The following is a 21554-nucleotide window of genomic DNA, read 5'->3' as shown; positions in this document are numbered from 1 at the left end:
TGTCTCATCTTCTTGTCCATGTCTTTATCAACATCTGACAATCTGTTCTAATTTCTTATTTCAAAAGAAAAAAAGAAAAGATCAAACGACCAAAAACACCTCAAATTGTTAAACTGAAGGACATGAAATTCATATCTTGATAATACCAGCAAAGTGGATAAAACAGATAAAACACCTGTTTCTTATTTTTTGTTTTACTTGTCATGTTTCCATCATTTTTAGTTGTGTCTGGTGGGTATTCATCAGACAATAATAATAATAATAATAATAATAATAATAATAATAATAAACAATATTATAAAAAGTGTATGTAGCAGTATGAAACTGGAAAAAATTTAAGAAATGATGAAGGAATTCCAGAATCACAGACATGCAAAGTGAGCTGTCATTGGCCAACATATTTCAAAAAGAAATTCAAGATGGTGGATAGAGAGAAAGACAGAGCGAAAGACAGGGAAAAGAAAGAAAGATAGAAAGGAAGGAAGAAAGAAAGGGTCAGGATCGGGATTTGGGTCCTCGAGGTATAGGCACCAAGAAAGGCCCTGCATTTCCAGACAACCCATGTTAGAGAGAACCCTGCAGGCTTGGTGTTGGTCCCAAGATAAGGGTAAGGAGGTAGGATGGGGGTAAGATGGGGTGGGGCCGGGGGTCGGATGGGACCATTGCAAGGATGAGAAGTTGGCGGGGCTATCTCTGGTTTGGGTTGATACATTCTGATGCTTTGTGTAGACTAGACATACATTTCTTTATTGTTGATTTCACTGAAATATCAAAAAGGACTAGTCCTTTCCTTTCACTGTGCTGAGTAAGACTTGGACTAGTGTCTCCTTATCACTTTTGTAAAAGCAGCGTTCTTTGTGATACTGACCATGCCCTACAGAATGAAAATGTAAAATCTACTGATGATTATTGTATTTTCTTTTTTAAAAAATAGAAGAAATATACAGTGAACAACAAAAACACAAAATGCAAGACAAGCAGAAGTTACCTAAAGACAGAAAGTAAATTTGCAAAAAAAACAAAAACAAAAAAAACAGGAGAGGAGTGATTGTCAGATTTTTCCATTGTGTTCTTTTTTCATCGCATTTTTTTTCTCTCCATCTGCCTCTCTGATTGGTTGTCCTTGCTTCCACTGCTTTAGTGTTCCCTTCCTGGTCACTTCTGGCATGGTGAGGCTCAGGAGAAAGGAGAGGAAGAGAGAGAAGGGTGGGGGATGTAGGGGGGGGGTGGGGGGTGGGGGTGAGGGTGGAGTGTGGGGTGTGGGGTGGCGGTTATTAGTTCACTACGACCGCCCCCCTGCAGGTGCGGACGAGCTGTCCAGGGACGACTGGGACGCCCTGCGGTTCATCGAGGCCAGAGTTGGGTCTACTAGCGAGGAGGGCGGGAACAATTTGTACCAGCCAATCACTGTGCTAGAGAGGTCAAGCTCCTCCAGTAGGATTTGTGCGACACCCATGAAGGATTTGTGGTCCATACGCCCATAGTCTCCCCAGACTATAACCTGTGGTGAGCAGAAGAACAGTGTAGCATGAGGTTTTCAGTGGTGAGGCACTCGGGTTTGTAGAGGAACGTAATATTTCCACGTCGTGTTAACTGGCGTTTCTTAATTGTAATATGTCAAAAAGTGAATGGACTGCTACTCACTTGTAATACTTTACCCTTTGGGCTCTCCTCGAATAGCAGCGCTTGCTGGTAAAGTGGGTCGAGTGTTTTGCGGGCGATCTTGGTTTTCTTTTTGGCTACGTAGGCTCCACTGTCCAGAAGGTAGACCTTCACATAGGGAGCTGAGAAGAGAGGACAGTAGTGTAGGAATTACATAACATTTGTAGTAACTACTACTACTACTACTACTACTACTACTACTACTACTACATAGGGAGCTGAGAAGAGAGGACAGTAGTGTAGGAATTACAAAACATTTGCGTTCAAGCTACTACTACTACTACTACTACTACTATTACTACTACTACTACTACTACTACTATTAATAATAATAATAATAATAATAATAATAATAATAATAACAATACACCAAAACTATGATTATATGACTCCAGAGTGTAGCACTGTAGCTGTTGGCTGCAGCAACTCGAGCTAGGTAGAACCGATTGTTTTCATTTTTTTCGTACCGACAGTAGTGTACTCATACCGAGTAGCGAAAAACAGTGATCTATGTGCAAAATTGCCTGAATTCTCCTTTAAGCTGTCTGGTAATTTCCCAAGACATAAATGTGTTTGAGTATGTGGTAGATTCATTTAAGATTGATCTGACCCATTCCCAAAACGTTGGCAGTAAAGTCATGTGTAGGAAGGCAGGTTTTGCATGGGAGTACACGAGACGTACCGGGGAGAGATTTGGACCCTGGTTTCTGTATGAGGCCACGGGCCCGGATCACCTCCACCTCCAGCTGGCCCTTTTTGTCGGCCATGCCGATCTGGATGTCTCCTGCACAACACACAGCAAGCCCGAACAGCATGTTAAAAAAAAAAAGATGTAGGAAGATGGGTCAAGCTGGAGATTTGTGAGCTGTGTGACATGCACCCACATGCACAGTGCACATACAGTAGACACAGGCACACAGACAACTCACACACACACACACACACACACACACACACACACACACACACACACACACACACACACACACACAATGACAATGTATTAATCAAATCAAAGTGAATGACCTAGTACACAAACATAGTAGAGGTGTGAACGTGGAAGATAAAAGGTCTGTGGAGGTCAGACTCACCTATTGCAGGTGTGGCCAGAGTCTGACGGCCAACCAGCTGTGCTGGACCGAGCCCGTCCAGGAACTCACTGAACTGACTGTCTGCTCCCAGGCGGGGGAAGATCAAGCTGAAGAAATGATTTTAATTAACCAATCGGTGTAATTGATTATGATCCATTATCCATATGATATATATATATATATATATATATATATATATATCATGCAGGGTTAGAGACCAAACCAACACTGGGGGGGATGGACATACAATGAGTGAACTAATGGAGTTCTATAGTAGAGCTCTGTACCATATGGCTAGGGCACAGTGCCTACTCTCTCTCTCTCTCTCTCTCTCTCTCTCTCTCTCTCTCTCTCTCACACACACACACACACACACACACACACACACACACATACACTCAATGCATATATTTCCATCCTCCATGGAATCGTCTCTCCCCACAAGGCAAGGCTTTCCACTACCTACTGCCTGCAGGAATGCAAATAGCAGACGCAGCCTTTAATTTGAAGTGAAAAGCAGTCGTGGAGCCCCCCAACCCATTTATCCTTCCACAGGTCTCTTTACCTCCTGCTCTCTCTCTCTCTCTCTCCACTCATAAGTCCCTTGTTAGCACTACATCTACTAAAATATCTAACGTTACATCAACTCCAGCCACCCATCATGACCCCACACACCACACACACACATACACACACACAAACACACACACACACACACACACACACACACACACACTTTCCCCTATGTGCGTTGGACGACTAGGGGCTCTGTCGGAGGTGTCTAGACACACAGGAGGTAGGCGTCAGGGTGGGGTGCCTCTGGGCTCTGGGCGCCTGCATTGGGATGATGAGGGAACAGGAAGGGGGGGAGAGGAGGGGTCTGGAACGCTGACGGAGGAGGATGCTGCGGCTATTTTGGGACACATACTGGTCCGGCTGGGCCTCAGCGTGTGACGTTGACAGATGTTATAATTAGTGGGAGGACTGGGAAAATGACTCGGGGTGTGTGTGTGACTGTGTATGTGTGTGTGTCTGTGTTGTGTGTGTGTGGGTGGGAGGGAGGGGTGGATTTGGTTGTCCAGGGACCAGAAAATGACTTCAAGACCAGTCAAAAAAGAGAGGTCCCTGACATGGGGGTCACATGCTAGGAGTGTTTTATGGTAGTCTTTGAGTGAGGTACAGAGAGAGACTGTGTGTGGTGGAGATCAACTAATATTGTTTATGAAGGCGTGCTGTTCTGCACTGTGTGTGTGTGTGTGTGTGTGTGTGTGTGTGTGTGTGTGTGTGTGTGTGTGTGTGTGTGTGTGTGTGTGTGTGTGACAGAGAGACATACAGAGGGACGGACAGAGATTTATATAGGGAGAAATACAACGGGAGAGACAGGAGTAAAGAGACACATAGCATGCACAGCTACTCCCATATAAGGAAAGTTGGCAAAAAATAGTATGTTACGGGTCAGTTGTTTTAGGTACCATTCACAACTTCTGACCATGGAAACGCAAATAACTGAACTGAACTGTGTCGCTTGGTGGAAACAAGCCTTAAGAGCATGTGTGAACCCTCTCCAGTTGGGTACTCACTTGCCCTCGGAGTTGCAGCTGGCCATGCTGCCGTTGGTGGACTCGCGGCTGGGCTGTCGACTCATGTTGCGCTTCAGCTCCACGGCCATGCCCGTCTCCTGGCTGCGCTGGATGGGGCCCGCCGCCTTCGACTTCTTATCTGGGGCGACACAGAGAGAGACAGTCCTTACAGCACGAGTCCTCAAACGTCACATGACCTATGGGCAGTGGTGTAGTTGGCGTGATATGCAGGACTACGCTGTAAAGCATCACCATCTCAGTATACCCACTTAAAACAGGTAAGGATACGTATTAACATTTGGGGTTGATCACAGTATACCCACTACAGCTAACTAAACTACACCACAGTATACCCACTACAGCTAAATAGACTACACCACAGTATACCCACTACAGCTAACTAGACTACTGTACATCACAGTATACCCACTACAGCTAACTAGACTACACCACAGTATACCCACTACAGCTAACTAGACTACACCACAGTATACCCACTACAGCTAAATAGACTACACCACAGTATACCCACTACAGCTAACTAGACTACACCACAGTATAACCACTACAGCTAACTAGACTACACCACATGACCTATGGGCCACTCTACAGGTGGTCTTCTTATAGGGGGGCCAGTGCAGAAGGGCAAGAGGGGAAAATCATCTGCTATCCCAATATGGTCATTAAAAGCCCCGATAAATAGCTTGTTGTGTATTGTAATTTAATATAAGTCTATGTCTATGATTTCATCAAGTGAATAAATATTAGCAACTCTTGCTTTAGTACACACCATTGTTTGACACGTTGCCATTGTATCTGAGACTGACGTTTACTTTCTAAATGACATGTCTTTTCTGGGCAGACAATATTTGCAAACTGCAGCATAACAGTTTCAGTCGTTCAGGCATGGTTCCTCGTTAAATGACATTTAATCATTTAGCAGACACTTTTAATCCAAAGTGACTTACACATGACAACTATATTATAAGGGATTGCATTGTCCCCGGAGCAATTTGGGATTAAGTGCCTTGCTCAAGGGCACAACGGTGGAAGCCGGGAATTGAACCCACAACTTTTCAGGCTACTGCATGCTAGCCCAGCTAGCTTCACAGCCACATCACCATCTTTTCTGCCTTTCAGCTTTTGGTTTCATTGAATTACTTTTCTCTCCCTCTCATATAAGCCCCACATTTGCACGTTTAGTAGCAATGGCGCTTTAGTTTTTTTTTTTTCCTTGCACAAAACAGACAAATTGTTGCCTCATTACTGAATGAATTATTAAAGAATGAGTCACATTGTCAACTTTCCTTGAAACTACTGATGCATCTGGTCAACATTTATTTTTTCTTCAGAAAGAAGTTAAAAACAATTACCACATATTTCATATACATAGAGGAAAAGCTCTGTTGGTTCCCTTGTGATAAGCTCTTTTAGATTGTTTATATTGACTGACCCACAGCAGGGCTAACTCATGGGGGGGGGAGAAATTTTTCTTCCAGCCCCCCCCCCATGCTTGGTTGTACACGGACCCCTGTTGGGGGGGACACGGGAAGTTTCAGGAGTTCTAGATTAAACGACTCATTCTTGAACCTGGTGTCATCATTATCTCCTGAATCAGCAATAACCTTAACGTAACACCCCCCCTCTCTCTCTTTAATATGCTTTTATGTGAAAGGCTGCGTTGCCTCTTCTCCCTTCTATCACCCTTTCTCTCTTTCCTTGTTCTTCTGCCCAGTCAAATTCTCTCCCCCTATCTCACCCATTTCATTGCTATATGGCAATGTAGAGCAGAGCAAATTCCCCTTGCTCATAGGAGAGCCTCAGAGCCGGACACTGGACTGGAGCATCCATGGAGAGGAGGCTGAGGGGAGGCACACTAGGATGGGATGAGGGAGGGTCCTTAAGCACACTACTGTATGTTGCTATTTGATATATGATTTAGTTTAAGTATATATACTCTTTTGATCCCGTGAGGGAAATTTGGTCTCTGCATTTATCCCAATCCGTGAATTAGTGAAACACACACAGCACACAGTGTACACACAGTGAGGTAAAGCACACACTAATCCCGGCACAGTGAGCTGCCTGCATCAACAGCGGCGCTCGGGGAGGTGAGCAGTGAGGGGTTAGGTGCCTTGCGCACTTCAGCCGTGGCTACTGGTCGGGATTCGAACCGGCAACCCTCCGGTTACAGGTCCGAAGTGCTAACCAGTAGGCCACGGCTGCCCACATATTTATATAGTATATTTATATAGTTTATATAGTATATTTAGTATTTAGTATTTTAGTATCATGTTTATCTTCTACTGTCTCTATTGTACAGTGGAGTTTTTTTATATGTATATTACTTTTTCTGATGTAAGTGCATGTTGTGTGTGATGTCTGTATGCTACTGAGACCTTGACACTGAGTGTCTATCTATCCACTGTATATCTATCTATCTATCTTGTGATGGGACAGGTCAGCTTGGGGGGTGGCTGGTGACCGTGGCTCTTGTGTTTATTGTGCGGTGGCTTAAAAGGCTTTTACAAGGAGGTAAATCACCTGTTTTTGTTTGGTTTGGGCTAGGACTAGTTTGGGATATACAGTAGTTTGGTAATGTTTCCTCCAATGCTTGCATGCTGTGTTGTGAATGTGATCAAAGGGATTTTCTTTCCCTACATAACTACACTGAAAAGCATAAAATTACTAAAATATTCACTGTTCAAATGAATTCTTCATTGCAGGTGAAAACAAAATCTGTGGCATGCAATTACTGTAGATGGCATCATACTGCGTAGAGTACTTTGAGAGTACTTAGAGATCTTTTTTGCAACGAAGGCCGCAAGTTTTACATAGTGCAGCAGGTATCACAGAGCACCACTTCATCACCACAGGCTGATTAAGACTAATCGAGACTTTTTTGGACCATAACTGAAATTCTGGGATGTGCATGTTGTCGTTGGCAACTGGCTCACCTGCCCCGGTGATCTGGGAGGTGCTGCGGCTGCGGCGGTTGCCCACGATGGAGACGACGCGAGCGATGCTCGACCGTCGCTTCTTCCCGGAGCCGCCCACCCGGCCCAGCGCCGTGTCCGATTGGCTGCCGTCGGTGCGCTCGGGCGTGTAGATCTCTCCGCTCACACTCGTGCTCTTCATCATGCTCTGGCCGCCGGAGCCAGGCACCTGCCTAGAGGTGAGAAACGCGCAAACACGGAGGGGAGGAGAGAGGGATGGAGAGAGAGAGAGGGGGATGGAGTGAGAGATAGATGGAGAGAGAGAGGGATGGAGAGAGAGATAGAGGGAGAGAGAGAGAGCAAGAGAGGGATGGAGGGAGAGAGAGATGGATGGAGAGAGACAGAAAGAGGGAGAGAGAGAGAGCAAGAGAGAGAGCAATAGAGGGATGGAGGGAGAGAGAGATGGATAGAGAGAGAGACAGAGAGAGGGATGGAGGGAGAGAGAGAGAGGGATAGAGAGAGACAAAGAGAGAGATGGAGGGAGAGAGAGGTATGGAGAGAGACAGAGAGAGATGGATGGAGAGAGAGAGAGGGATGGAGTGAGAGATAGAGGGAGAGAGAGAGGGATGGAGAGAGACAGAAAGAGGGAGAGAGAGAGAAAGCAAGAGAGGGATGAAGGGAGAGAGAGATGGAGGGAGAGAGAGAGAGGTATGGAAAGAGACAGAGAGATGGAGGGAGAGAGAGAGACAAAAAAAAAGATAGAAGAAAGATGGAGGGAGAGAGAGAGAGAGGGATAGAAAAAGACAAAGAGAGGGATGGAGAAAGATAGACAAAGACAGAGAGAGAGGATGGGGTGGTGAGGAGAGAGAGTTGGAGTAATAGTAGAGAGAAATATGATGAATGGTGGTAACAAAAAAGTAAGTGGAGAGAGCAAAAAGGGATGGACAGTCAAGGAAACGAGAGTGCAAAAATAGTGTGTAGAAATGGGCAGAGAATTATGAATGAGATGAAGGCATGAGGGAGATGGAAACAGGGAAGGGAGAGGCTGAACATTAGTACATCACACACACTGACTGTAGACTCTGTTGAATGTTGATGAGGCTGAACATTAGTACATCACACACACTGACTGTAGACTCTGTTGAATGTTTCATCTTTTTCAAATTATGTTTCATTTCATCTTTATTGAGCAAGACATCCAAACCCTCAAAACAAATCAAGACCTCATCACAAAGAATCCAAGTATTCTGACATAGAAACAGAAGTCTCCGATGATGTAGCTCATTGAGGCCTGGACAGTGCTAAAGTCCAGCCACTAATACAGTATCACTGATTACTAATGGATATTGCTAAATGGGATTATGAATACAGCAGTAATCACATTTCATCACAGGTGAAGTGAATTGATAAGAGCAGTCTGTTTTGCAGTTGTTCTCTGCTTTGGCACACTTCTCAGATCAGAATGGTAATTCTTCAAACTGTTTGTTCAAACTCCATATCATCTTATCACTTGTGCACTTCATTGAAGCGGTTTCTCCCCATTTTGAACAAATGGCAATGGTTTTGTACATCTATGCAAGTGATTTTGTACAAATGTCTGCTATTTTTTAAATTTCCAATTGCTAATGCCATGTTGGTCAAAATGTACTATACTGATCCCCTGCTGAATAGTCCTACCGCAAAAAACAAATTGGCCTTATTTCATCGCTTCTGTCATTACATGCAAATGTGTTGAACTAGCTGTCATATCTAGTTGTCATAGTCTATTTATAGCATATATACATGTATGTAACGTGACAGACGCGTCAGGATGTATACAAAGATGTACGGTGGTGCACAGCTCTGATCAAGGGGTGTTTTACTCTTATATTGGCCATTTTTAATTTGCACAATGCTGTAAAAGCCTTTGCTTTCTTACTGTAATACTGTCACAATGGCATAAACTAAGCATTTTGAGCAAGATACGCGCTTTTGCAGGTCATCCACTATGCGGTGCAGTTTGCACTAATTGTTTTGAGAAATGTACTAACTGTTGTGCAAATGTGCATAATGATTCGAGAAATGCACCAAAGTGACTGAGAATAACTGTAAAACAAGTCTTCATCTGCTCAGTGTCCCCAGGCAGCACTGAAAACAGGAGCTGCAGAGCTGAAGAGCTCGCTGGCTCCCCCTGGCTGCGCGGAGGAGCTGCCGCGTGTCGTTCCCCTCTGAGGGGGTGAAGGTGCTGCAGGAGAGGCTGGCCACACTGCCGCCCTCCCCCATCACCCCCGTCACCCCCTGCCCAGCCAGAGGGGGCAGCAGAGTGGGGAGCGAGAGGGTGGCGGTGGCGAGGGCAGATGCGGGTCTCTCAGGGGCCTGGAGGGGTGTGAGGGAGGGCCGGGCTTGGCAGGTGGGGCAGTTGGGATGGGTGCCAGGCAGGGGTATGTCCGGAGCAGGGTCAGACTCAGGGTCACTCACGCCACAGCAGCGGAAGTATGGGGCGAGGCATGCAAGCAGGGCACTAAAATACACACACACACACACACACACACACACACACACACATACACACACACAATACAAACACACACACACACACACACACACACACACACACACACACACACACACAATACACACAGACACACACATACACAAAACAAGCAACACATACACAGACACACACAGTACACCACACACAAAAACAAGCACCATACACATATACATACTAGTAAGGATAAATAATATGATAAATACAAAAAAAGCAAAAACAGTGAGCATATGTAGCGTGCTTGTAATCATGTGTATAATAAGATGTGTTTTGGATCGAGTGGTGTTAAGATTGAAGGTTTGAAGTCCCTTTTTTACACACTAAACAGCAATATTCCCATCATTGCCATGAGCAAAGAAGCTTATGTTGCATTGTTCTGGGAGTGAGGGAGGGAAGTGATGTAGGAGAGCTTCCTGTATCCAGCTGTTGTCGCCACCCATTTGTGGGAGGAGCCACATTGCCGCGATTACCTGACGTCCCCAGCGACGGTGTGCCGCCTGCGCCTCAGCTCCTCGGAGAAGCGCCTCTTCCCCAAGCTCCGCCTCCCATCGTCTGTCCCGTTCACCCCCCACGAGATCCTCCTCTCCTTCCCCTTACAGCTCTCCAGAGACTTGGATCTGTGTGTGTGTGTGTGTGTGTGTGTGTGTGTGTGTGTGTGTGTGTGTGTGTGGTGTGGTGTGTGTGTGGTGTGTGTGTGTGTGTGTGTGTGTGTGTGTGTGGTGTGTGTGTATGTGTGTGTGTGTGTGTGTGTGTGTGTGTGTGTGTGTGTGTGTGTGTGTGGTGTGTGTGTATGTGTGTGTGTGTGTGTGTGTGGTGTGTGTGTATGTGTGTGTGTGTGTGTGTGTGTGTGTGTGTGTGTGGTGTGTGTGTGTGTGTGTGTGTGTGTGGTGTGTGTGTATGTGTGTATGTGTGTGTGTGTGTGTGTGTGTGTGCAGGCAGGCAAGGACAGGACAAAAGGCATGCAAAAAAGAAAAACAAAAATAGACATGGACAACGTGCAAAGCCATGCAAAATACTAATACAGAGTGGCATGGATTTTAGAGCCCGATTTCCCTACATACAACTTTGGTTAAACATTGGAGGAGGCCAAGAGAAGTGTGTGTGTGTCAGAGATAGAGAGAGAGAGAGAGAGAGAGAGAGAGAGAGAAAGACAGAGAAAGAGAGAGAGAGGGATGAGTGAAGACAGGAGAGGAAAGACAGAGGAAATAAGGAGGGGAGTGTGTGTGTGTGTGTGTGTCTGTGTGTGTCTGAGTGTCTGACCTGATGCGTCCACCGTGGGGTCTCTCGGACTGGACGGACATGTAGCTAGCGCTGCTGAGGCGAGAGGCACTGCTGGCGTGGGAGATGGCCGACGCGTCGCTCAGCTCGCTGTCCGACGAGCGGCCAGACACGTTATCACTGCTGCGCCGCTTCTGCTTGTACATCTGAGTAAGACACAAACACACACACACACACATACACACACACACACACAGGCACACAGGCACACACACACACATACAATCAAACATATGAGAAAACACAATCACCCCTAGTCTAGATATGCAGTAGTAGATTAGTAGTTTAACAGGACTGTCAGTATGGTGATGCATTTTTGTCCAGGAAAGAAAAACATAATTTACTGTAAAATGATGGCAAACTAAATCCATGATTTGTTTGAATCCAGTTTATCCAGGTATTATTTTATCATTAAAACATATACTATATAGCATTTGATCAGTTGTTGTACTGTTATTCAACCCAACTTGAGTATTCACTACTCTCTCTCTGTCTCTCTCTTTCTCTTTCTCTCTGTCTCTGTCCTTTACCTCTCTTTCTATCTCTCTCTCTTTCTCTCTCTGTGTCCTTCACCTCTCTTTCACTCTCTCTCTCTCTCTCTCTTGCTCATTCACCTCTCTCTTGGCCTTGAGCTCTGCCTCCAACTGTGGCCCTGAGCTGGACGGCCTGAAGGAGTGGACCTTCATCTGGAGCTGCCGCGCTCGCTCCTCCACCGCCAGAGCTGTGGAGACAGAGAGAGAGAGAGAGAGAGACAGAGAGAGGAGAGAGAGAGAGAGAGGAGAGAGAGAGAGGGGAGAGAGAAGTGGGGAGAGAAACATAGAAGTGGGAGAGAGAAAGAGGGATCTTTAGTATCATCATGCTAGATGAATAAATGGAAATGGAATTATTACAGCTTTTTTCAGTCGCTTTGGTGCTTTTCTCAGATCAGAATGAAAATTATCATAACTATTAGTTCAACCTCCACAACATTTAGTCATTTGTGCACATCATAGTAGCAATTTCTCCTTCCTCTGAACAAATTGCAAATGCTTTTGAACATGTGTCAGTTGCTTTGTCATGTCAGTCAAAATGAACTATACTTATGGATGCTGAATAGTCGTTCCCAATAAAACAAATAGTCTTCATTTCATTGCTTGAGTCATTACATACAAAATTGGTGAACTAGTTATCAAATTCTGTCACAATGCTGTAGAATTGCAAAGAGCATACAGTAAAACTTTGAAACGTACATATTCAGTGTCTTGTACTCACTTACTCCCCTAACTACAGCAATTTGTAACTTTACTGTAGTTTTAAAATGGCTGTACAAGTACTGTATAGTGCTGTCTTGAGCATTTTCATAGTGTCACCGAGTTCTGACCTTTTTTTGCATGGGAAAACATTGAGAGAATAAACGTAATGAAAACATGATTTGACTATCTTGTTCATAAACGATGGTGTCAAGACTTCTCATTTTGATTACACTGGCAGTTTCATTGACATAAATACTTGCTTTTGAGGAATGGACTATCCATTTTGAGCAAGTGATGTGCTTTTGCAGGTTATCCACTAGGTTTTGCAGTTTGCACTAATTGTTTTGAGAAAGCGACTGAGGAAAAACTGCAACACAACTGCACTGTGTGTGTGTGTGTGTGTGTGTGTGTGTGTGTGTGTGTGTGTGTGTGTGTGTGTGTGTGTGTGTGTGGGGGGGGTGGGCATACAGAAGGCAAAAAGAGTCCATGGAGGATAAATAGGGCTTATGACAGCAGTTGCAGAAGCAGTTGCAGGAGACAGGTAGGTGGGTAAAAGTTAAAATGACTCATCATCATCAGTCAGTAAATCAGTGTCCCCGTTGAGAGTGACGTGAGGCAGTGATAAATGAGTGTCCCCGCATTGCATTGTGTGTGTGTGTGTGTGTGTGCATACAGCATGTGTGTGTGTGTGTGTGCATACAGCATGTGTGTGTGTGTGTGTGCATACAGCATGTGTGTGTGTGTGTGTGTGTGTGCATACAGCATGTGTGTGTGTGTGTGCATACAGCATGTGTGTGTGTGTGTGTGTGTGCATACAGCATGTGTGTGTGTGTGTGTGTGCATACAGCATGTGTGTGTGTGTGTGTGTGCATACAGCATGTGTGTGTGTGTGTGTGTGATGAATGAGCGCTGAGTGACAGAGACGGAAGACGAGTGGAGAGTGAGGGAGAGAAGTGAAAATGGAATGTCATTGTGAAAGATGCCATCCACTGTTTTCTTTTATTTCCTTTTTTATAAAATTACCTGACTTGTTCCTCTCTCTCTCTCTCTCTCTCTCTCTCACACACACACATACACACATACACACACACACACACACACACACACACTCACACACACACTCACAAACTCACTCACTCTCTCTCTCTCTCTCTCTCTCTCTCACACACACACACACACACACACACACACCCACACCGAATTGCATTCACTTTTGGAACCATCAACTTGACAGGCACAGTGACCATCTGTCAGTGTATGTCGTGTGTCCAGTTTGCTGCATCACCACATGTTTACAATGTACTTATATGTGCAAGTGAGGTCCATCATCATCATACAGTTTATACTTTACTTTTATATAGCATATTTATAGAAATGTGTTGGAATAGACAAATCTGTCCATGCAAACATGAACAGGTTTGCAACAAATCATGTTACAAATCATGTTGCAAATCATGCAACAAATCATGCAAAGTGACATTGTTATACACTTTGTTATGGATTTCTGCAACGTTCTTATGTCTCAAACACACCCAATAAAGATACTTCTACATATACAGTAGATAAGAGTGTGAAGACACTGTGAGGGTAGAATTGTAAATGAGTTGACATGTTACCTGAGTTTTCCTCTGGGTTACAATTGACAGGGTCTTCAGGGAGATAGAATGAGGAGAGAGAATGGATTATGTGGTGGAGTGAGAGGAGAGGAGGAGAGGAGAACCAGGAAGAGAGAGAAAGAGAATACAGAGCACGCATACACGCACGCACGCATACACACTCAGAGGCTTGGGTAAGATGGACTGAGTGATTATATGAATCAACTCTGCTTGCTGCCTCAGCAGGTTTCACCAAAGCCCAGCTTAAGCACATCAATTTGAGACACACATTCAATTGCACACAGTTTTCAAAGTTGTGTACTTGCGCACACACGCACACACGTATGCACGCACACACGCACACACGCACGGATACACACACAGCATCATATCACCTAAAATGAACAACATTCACAATATGTTGAAACTCATCTTCTCTAGACACACATGTTGTACCACCTCACACACACACACACACCCACACACACACACCCACACACACACACAGAGTGAGGTTACCTTGCTCTATGCTGCTGCTCTTGGCCGGAAGCTGGGGTAACTGCCGGCCCCGGCCCCTGGGAGCCCCTGAAGTGGGGGAGTGACCACCATGGGCCCTGAAGAGAGGTGGAGAAAAAGACAGGTAAACAGACAGATAGATAAAAGATAAATAGATCGATATATATATACACACACACATAATATATACAGAGAGAGACAGAAGAGAAAGACAGACAGGAAAATAGATAGATAGATAGATAGATAGATAGATAGATAGATAGATAGATAAAAGATAAATAGATTGATATATATATATACACACACACTATATATACACAGAGAGACAGATTGAAAGACAGACAGGAAAATAGGTAGATAGATAGATAGACAGATTGAGTGATAGATAGATAGATAAATAAATAGATAAATAAATAGATGGATGGATAGATGGATAGACAGTTAAGACAGTTAGATAGATAGATACATCGATAGATAGACTAAAGGGTGACAGTAGAGGAAGAGATAAAGGATGTAAAAACAGATGGCCTCCCTAAACACCCATATCCTGTGGTGAGTGAGTGAGTGAGTGAATGTGTGAGTGAATGAGTGTGAGTTAGTGAATGAGTGTGTGAGTGAGTGAGTGAGTGAGTGAGTGAGTGAGTGAGTGAGTGAGTGTGTGAGTGAGTGAGTGAGTGTGTGAGTAAGTGAGTGAGTGTGTGAGTGATTGAGTGAGTGTGTGAGTTAGTGAGTGAGTGAGTGAGTGAGTGTGTGAGTTAGTGAGTGAGTGAGTGTGTGAGTGAGTGTGTGAGTTAGTGAATGAGTGTGTGAGTGAGTGTGTAAGTGAGTGAGTGAGTTAGTGTGTGAGTGTGTGAGTGTGTGATTGAGTGAGTGTGTGAGTGAGTGTGTGAGTGAGTGAGTGAGTGAGTGAGTGAGTGAGGAGTGTGTGAGTGAGTGAGTGTGAGTGAGTGAGTGAGTGAGTGAGTGAGTGAGTGAGTGTGTGAGTGAGTGTGTGAGTGAGTGAGTGAGTGTGAGTGTGTGTGTGAGTGAGTGAGTGAGTGAGTGAGAGTGTGTGAGTGTGTGAGTGATTGAGTGAGTGAGTGAGAGTGAGTGAGTGAGTGAGTGAGTGTGTGTGTGAGTGAGTGAGTGAGTGAGTGTGTGAGTGTGTGAGTGATTGAGTGTGTGAGTGTGTGAGTAAGGGGGCTGGTTATGCACATGCACCTGTCCACGCGGGGGGAGTTGGGGCAGGAGCCCCCTGGGGCTTGACCAAAGGGGCGCAGCGGGGGTGCTTTGCCCCGGCTCCCCCTCAGGATGGAGGTGGGCTGAATCCTGGGGCCAGCCAGCAGGACAGGCCCAGAGCGCAAGAGGAGATGAGGTGAGGAGAAGAACAAGAACGAAAGAAAATGGTGAGACCGAAGCCAACGGAAACAGTCAAATGAAAGAAAACAAAATAACATGATATAAATAATGACTAAAACAATGCTACTGGTCAAATGGCCAACCAAAGAACACCAACATAAAACATGTATGAGCGATGTCATTAAAGGTGAAGGAGGAAGGTGACAGAGTTCTAAAATCTCAAGATGGCATACGATGTCCAGTTTCAAACAGCTTGATTACCATATTAAGACGGTATTTCACAAAACAGTGAGGTGGGGGGACCTTATCATACTTAATGTACTTTATGTAGCCTCTTAATCTAAACCATATTGTCTCCTCTTTGATTGAGAATGCAAGTCAAATCATCTCTGTCTGTTTTTGACATTTATGTGAAGTGAAGACAGAGCGAATGCAGCACAGCTGTGCTAGTGAGCAGGTGAGAATGGTTTGTTTTCTGGTCCAGATGTGTGTGTGGGGGGGTCTTACCTGTCGTTTTCTATGAGTTTGTGATTTGCTCTCTGACAGCCTGGCCTGTCTAGGCTCCCCGAATATCTAAAAGGTTGAAATGATCCAAATGGATGTGAAAAGATGTAAGAAAAAAAAATAATGACAAGAATTTTTTTTTTAAACAAGCAAAACCAAAATGGGGCTGCAAATAATAAAAAAAAGCTGTTTTGATCCAAGCCCAAAAAAATAAGTCATGAAAGATGTGTGTTCGTGACTGTGTGTGTGTGTGTGTGTGTGTGTGTGTGTGTGTGTGTGTGTGCCCGTGTAGTTTTATGTCTGTGAGGGACACTGTGTGTATGCCTACTGAGAGAGAGAGAGAGAGAGAGAGAGAGAGAGAGAGATGGACAGAGAGAATAAGAGAATAAGAGAGAAAGAGAGAGATCTGTGTGTCTGCACCTCTCTCTCTCGGGTGAGTGGAATCCCGTATCGGGCCTCAGACAGGTTGTGCTGGCACTCCGCACCCGGTCCAGACATGGCTGCAGATCACTGCACATGCAGGTTTCATAAGAAAGAATGACAGAAAGAAAGAAAGAAAGAAAGAAAGAAAGAAAGAAAGAAAGAAAGAAACCAGAGAGAAAGAGACAACATAAAGAGTAGGTTAGACATATCTACAGCACGCATCTCCATGGCTGATCATATTTAAGTTGAGCTCCCAAGGACAGCATCTAAATCTTTAGCTGGACTCTTGCCATGGGAACGCATGGCTGATGCATTGAGATCTTGACATTTGCGTGAGCTTCACTATTACAGCACAACTTGCATCCTATTCTTGGTGTCCAATACGTTTGCCAAAAGACCTGAAATTAGTGTCGGGTTAGTTGTCATTTGCTTTGGACAGGCACAAGTGACAGATGGTCCCACTCACAAAATCGCTATTAGATCCAAGTCAGGAACATATGTTTTTTTTTTTTTTTTTTGCAAAGTAATTGTGACCTTATACAGGGTGGAAATCCGGGCACACTCATCCTCTCTCTCTTCCTCTCTCTCTCTATCTATCTTTCTCTCTTCCTTTCTCTCTATCTGTTTGTTTTCTTTGTCATCCACCCTTTTTTTTTCTCTCTGCGGGACTCTTACCTAACGCTGACCTCATCAGTGAATCTGAGAACGCGTTGGGGGACGGCACTGCGAGGTGAAACCATGCCCCCCTCCTGTCGCCGTGCCGACTTGCTTTTTAGGCATGCGGGAAGGGTGGAGCTTTTGTGTGTGTGTGTGTGTGTGTGTGTGTGTGTGTGTGTGTGTGTGTGTGTGTGTGTGTGTGTGTGTGAAGGGGGGGGGGGAAAGAAACGAAGAAAAAAAAAAAAGCATCAAGCGAGCATGCAAAACAGACAGAAACAAAGAGAAAGCAAATCAATTGAAAGTAATCAATAGGTGAAACATCTAAACACAAATATGACCTATAGGACAGGGTTTCTCAACCTTTTTAGACGAAGGACCACTTAAACAATAAAAAAGAAATGCATGGACCACTTAGCTAAAAAAAAAAAGATTAGACCTACTATTAGCCTACACAATAGGCCTACTCACTGAACCACCTTGCTTATTGTCTTTGCACTTTGGTTTTTGTGTCAGAGGACTCATATGATTTAAACTGACATATCTTACATAGACAGTGTTGCAGAACTGTTTGGATTTACATACAAGTTGGTTCAATATTGCAAACAACTCTATATTATATATCTATATTATATTTTACCACGTCTGCTCGCGGCCCACTTGGGATAGCTTGCGGACCAGTGGTCCCCGGACCACACTTTGAGAAACACTGCTCTAGAACACTTTATGGCCAACTTCTCTGATGATAATGAGGCCTAAATTTGCCAAACTGCCAAAAAAAAGCTCAGCGAAAAAGAAGAAGGGTTCACTGGCCTGTTCTTCTTCAGTGAGATTGTTTTGCCAGTTTGCAAACGGAGTGCATTACCACCACCATCTGCTGGACTTGTGTAATGGCAAGTGTACCCTTTAGCCTTGTTCTGGCCGCCGGGTGAATAAGGCAAATACTATTGCCCCTACCTCAGCATGCATGGCACTGCCACCGCCAGGCTCAACGGGGGCGCTCAGGGACACCACAACATAAAGCGATGAAAAGGGACAAGATGGCAGCCATTCTGTGGAAACCTCAGGCTAGGGGTCTCAGTGTCAAATAAATTAAACAAAATAATTTTCTCAACTGTACTCAACAAAGAACATTAATCCCCTAATCTGAAGCTCCACAAGAAAAGCATGAAAACAGAACAGGTGGAGAAATAGGCAAGCTAGCTAGCAGGATGAGTGGTCTGTTGTATCATACAGTCCCCTTCATGATAAAAGCAGAAACATACAATATATCTCTACCATAAAGAGGTCAATACCAGAGGTCAATGCTGGATCATTTATTCTATGAAGCCTGGAAAACAATTGGTCATCGCATATCATCCCCAATGAATTTGCTGCCCCATCAACATACTGATCCCTGATTATGAACAGCCATTAGCCTTTGACACTGTACTTCTGGGAAATCCCTCAGGCCTGTCCATGTGACATCAAACACCTGGCTGCCTAGCCTAGCTTAACTCAGTCTAAATCTATTATTATTATTATCATTATCATTATTATTATTATTATTATTATTATTATTATTTTTATTATTATGAACCCTCCTCTCACACATCCCTCTGTTCCTGTGGAGGCATGCACTTGCCAGCTGGATGTATTTAATTTGTCACATGTTTAGCCTCCCCCTGTTCAATCATAGCGCCAGTGCACTGACTTCCCCTGACTGCCAATGGGAAAACCAACAGCAAATTGCTGAGAAGACTAGGACTGGAAGAGTGACCATCAACCAAAGGGATACTGTGAGAGGGTCCATTAGACAACGTGGTATAACATGGTACGGTAAAACATAATCAGGGATGTAGTGGAGGCTAAACGCAAGTCAACACAGTTTATCCACCTCTAAAATTTCAGAAATGTAGTTTATCCACCTGTTATTAGAGTTTATCCACCTCTCAAAAGAGTTAATTCACCAATTGCAACTTTTAACATTTAAAAATCACACAGTATTATCCACAATCACAATATGTAAACTCATCAACACTCTGGGAACCATTTAACATCACTGGTATTGTTAGAAACATTGGACAATAACCGCCATCATCATCAAACATGTTCTGAATGCCTTTTTAAAAAATCTGATACCGCATGCATGGCGCAGTCCACCTCACCGAGATCATTCATAGTTTATAGAATAGTTCATAGAATTCATAGTTTACCCACCTCTTATTTTACCACTACATCCCTGAACACAATTACATATGGACAGAAATCACCATGATATTCAATGACACAGTAATCACAGATATCTGGAGCCATGTGCTGAGTAAAATATTACTTTATGGTTTACCTTACTGGTCAAATTCAATCAATCAAGAGACTAACATCTCCATCTCACTCTCTCTGTATTCAAACATGAGTTCACAAATAGCTTCATTTATTAACAACGTTGCCATCGGCTACAATAGCAAACCTCTAAACTGTTTTTTTCTGGATGTATGAAAATTAATCATGCAATGTGCATGGATAACCTCAGAAGACTAAAGGCTCTATATGCAGATTAAATGCAATTCTGCTTATATAAACCCATCAACTGTGCTTTACTGAAAACTATAGATTAAATGTGCACATACACACTCTCACACACATACAGAGAGAGAGAGAGAAAACCCTAACGGGAGATTATGAGCTTTTGCACAATTTAGAACAAAAGAAATTGTTGCAGATAGCAACTGGAATCCTCATCAGGAAGTCTCTCTCTCTCTCTCTCTCTCTCTCTCTCTCTCTCTCTCTCGACTAGCATGTAAATCACGTTATCCAACACAACATACTGACAAATAAACACCTAGAAGCGCCAATCTCTTCATCTGGAAACATCTAACAACCTCAGTGTCCCTCAGGAGAGAGCTGAGCCTCATTAACACTATCCCACTCCATGACTGATATAAGCGGGGTACAGGGCTACATGTGGAATATTGAAGCTAAAATGGCTGCTGCTGATGCAGCCTAGGTGGAGTCCCTACTCTGACCCTGAGCCCAAAGCGTAGCGTTAGCACTCTTATGAATGATAAAGAAAAGAAAAAACCCGCAATATGTTACAGTTCAAGCAAGGAAAGCAAGAGTTAGCCAGTCCATTCTTTCTTACACCCGAGCAGTGTGCTTTAGAGATCTTCATCATTTGAAGCATGATAATGTGATGAAGCTTGTATAGAGCTAAAGCCCATGTATGCTAGCACACAAGCTCTGTTTCCCCACAAAGGGAGAACGGAGAGAAAGGCTTTGGAAAGCTTGGGCAACTTCACAATCAACAAACACAAATCAACACAAGTTCACAACAAGCACAGATGTCACTTGGGTTGCACAGACAACCGATTCATAGGTGTTTTGCTATCCACGCATAGGGGTCAATGATGCTGAGTGTCACAGTGCTAAAGCACAGTCAGATGTCAGGTCATGTGATGGGATAAAGCACTTGGATTGGCCAGCAACTGACCTTTAACCCTCTGGCTTACCTGTATATTTCCTTATGAATGCCATTCACTAAGAGGGGCATCTTTGGTGGAAGTGTATGACAGTGCCTAGCTAAGTTCCTGGTTAAAGTGGCACACAATGGATAATGGTTGTAAAACAAAGAGACAACTCATGCAAAATGGCAGTGAAAGTAAAAACAAACACCATAAATGACACAGCTTTGTCAGTACAGTCAATGCATACTTTAGAGCATGTTATATTTCCTGCATTGGCACGAGAGTGAGTGTAATCATTCACGCAAGGTATTACTAGCAGTAGCAAACGCTAGTAATTGCTAGAACAACCATACAATAGCTTGTGGGTAGTGCTGTCCACAATGTGGCCATTTTGGTTTTACCTGTTGGTATGAAGGCATTCGGCACTCCCACCCCGGATTGATCTGTGCATCTCGAGGACCTCACTGTGGTTACCATGGGGATGGGTGACATGTTAGGGCAGTGAACAGCGAGCAAAACAACAAGAACCCACAAAGTAAGAGGATGGCAAACAAGGCCAGAGACCAACCATAAACCAACATTAAATAATAATAATAATAATAATAATAATAATAATAACAATGAGTTATTAGTATAGTATTAGTAGTATTAATCATGTTCAATGACTGCAGTCTAAAAAAAATCTTTCAGAAGAACAAGATGCTTAAAAAAGGAGCAATATACAGTATAAAAATGAACAAAACTTGTATTCATAACACATGCAATTCGACCA

The 21554-nt window shown here is 43.9% G+C and overlaps 1 protein-coding gene across 1 annotated transcript in view; it reads right to left on the bottom strand.

The window, feature by feature from the left end:
• Positions 1-1237: 1237 nt before the first annotated feature.
• Positions 1238-21554, bottom strand: part of rims1b (regulating synaptic membrane exocytosis 1b) — a 41600-nt gene continuing 21283 nt past the window's right edge. Inside the window, 14 exon segments of the mRNA XM_048247298.1 lie at positions 1238-1501; positions 1645-1784; positions 2345-2446; positions 2754-2860; positions 4334-4472; positions 7291-7502; positions 11060-11223; positions 11692-11798; positions 13926-13958; positions 14424-14518; positions 15621-15728; positions 16266-16331; positions 16683-16772; positions 21184-21246. Of these exon segments, the coding sequence (XP_048103255.1) occupies positions 1283-1501; positions 1645-1784; positions 2345-2446; positions 2754-2860; positions 4334-4472; positions 7291-7502; positions 11060-11223; positions 11692-11798; positions 13926-13958; positions 14424-14518; positions 15621-15728; positions 16266-16331; positions 16683-16772; positions 21184-21246 (1645 nt within the window). The 3' untranslated portion in view covers positions 1238-1282.

Source organism: Alosa alosa, chromosome 7 (assembly GCF_017589495.1).
Source record: "Alosa alosa isolate M-15738 ecotype Scorff River chromosome 7, AALO_Geno_1.1, whole genome shotgun sequence".
Taxonomy (NCBI): domain Eukaryota; kingdom Metazoa; phylum Chordata; class Actinopteri; order Clupeiformes; family Clupeidae; genus Alosa; species Alosa alosa.
This window is presented reverse-complemented; position numbering and strand designations above follow the sequence as displayed.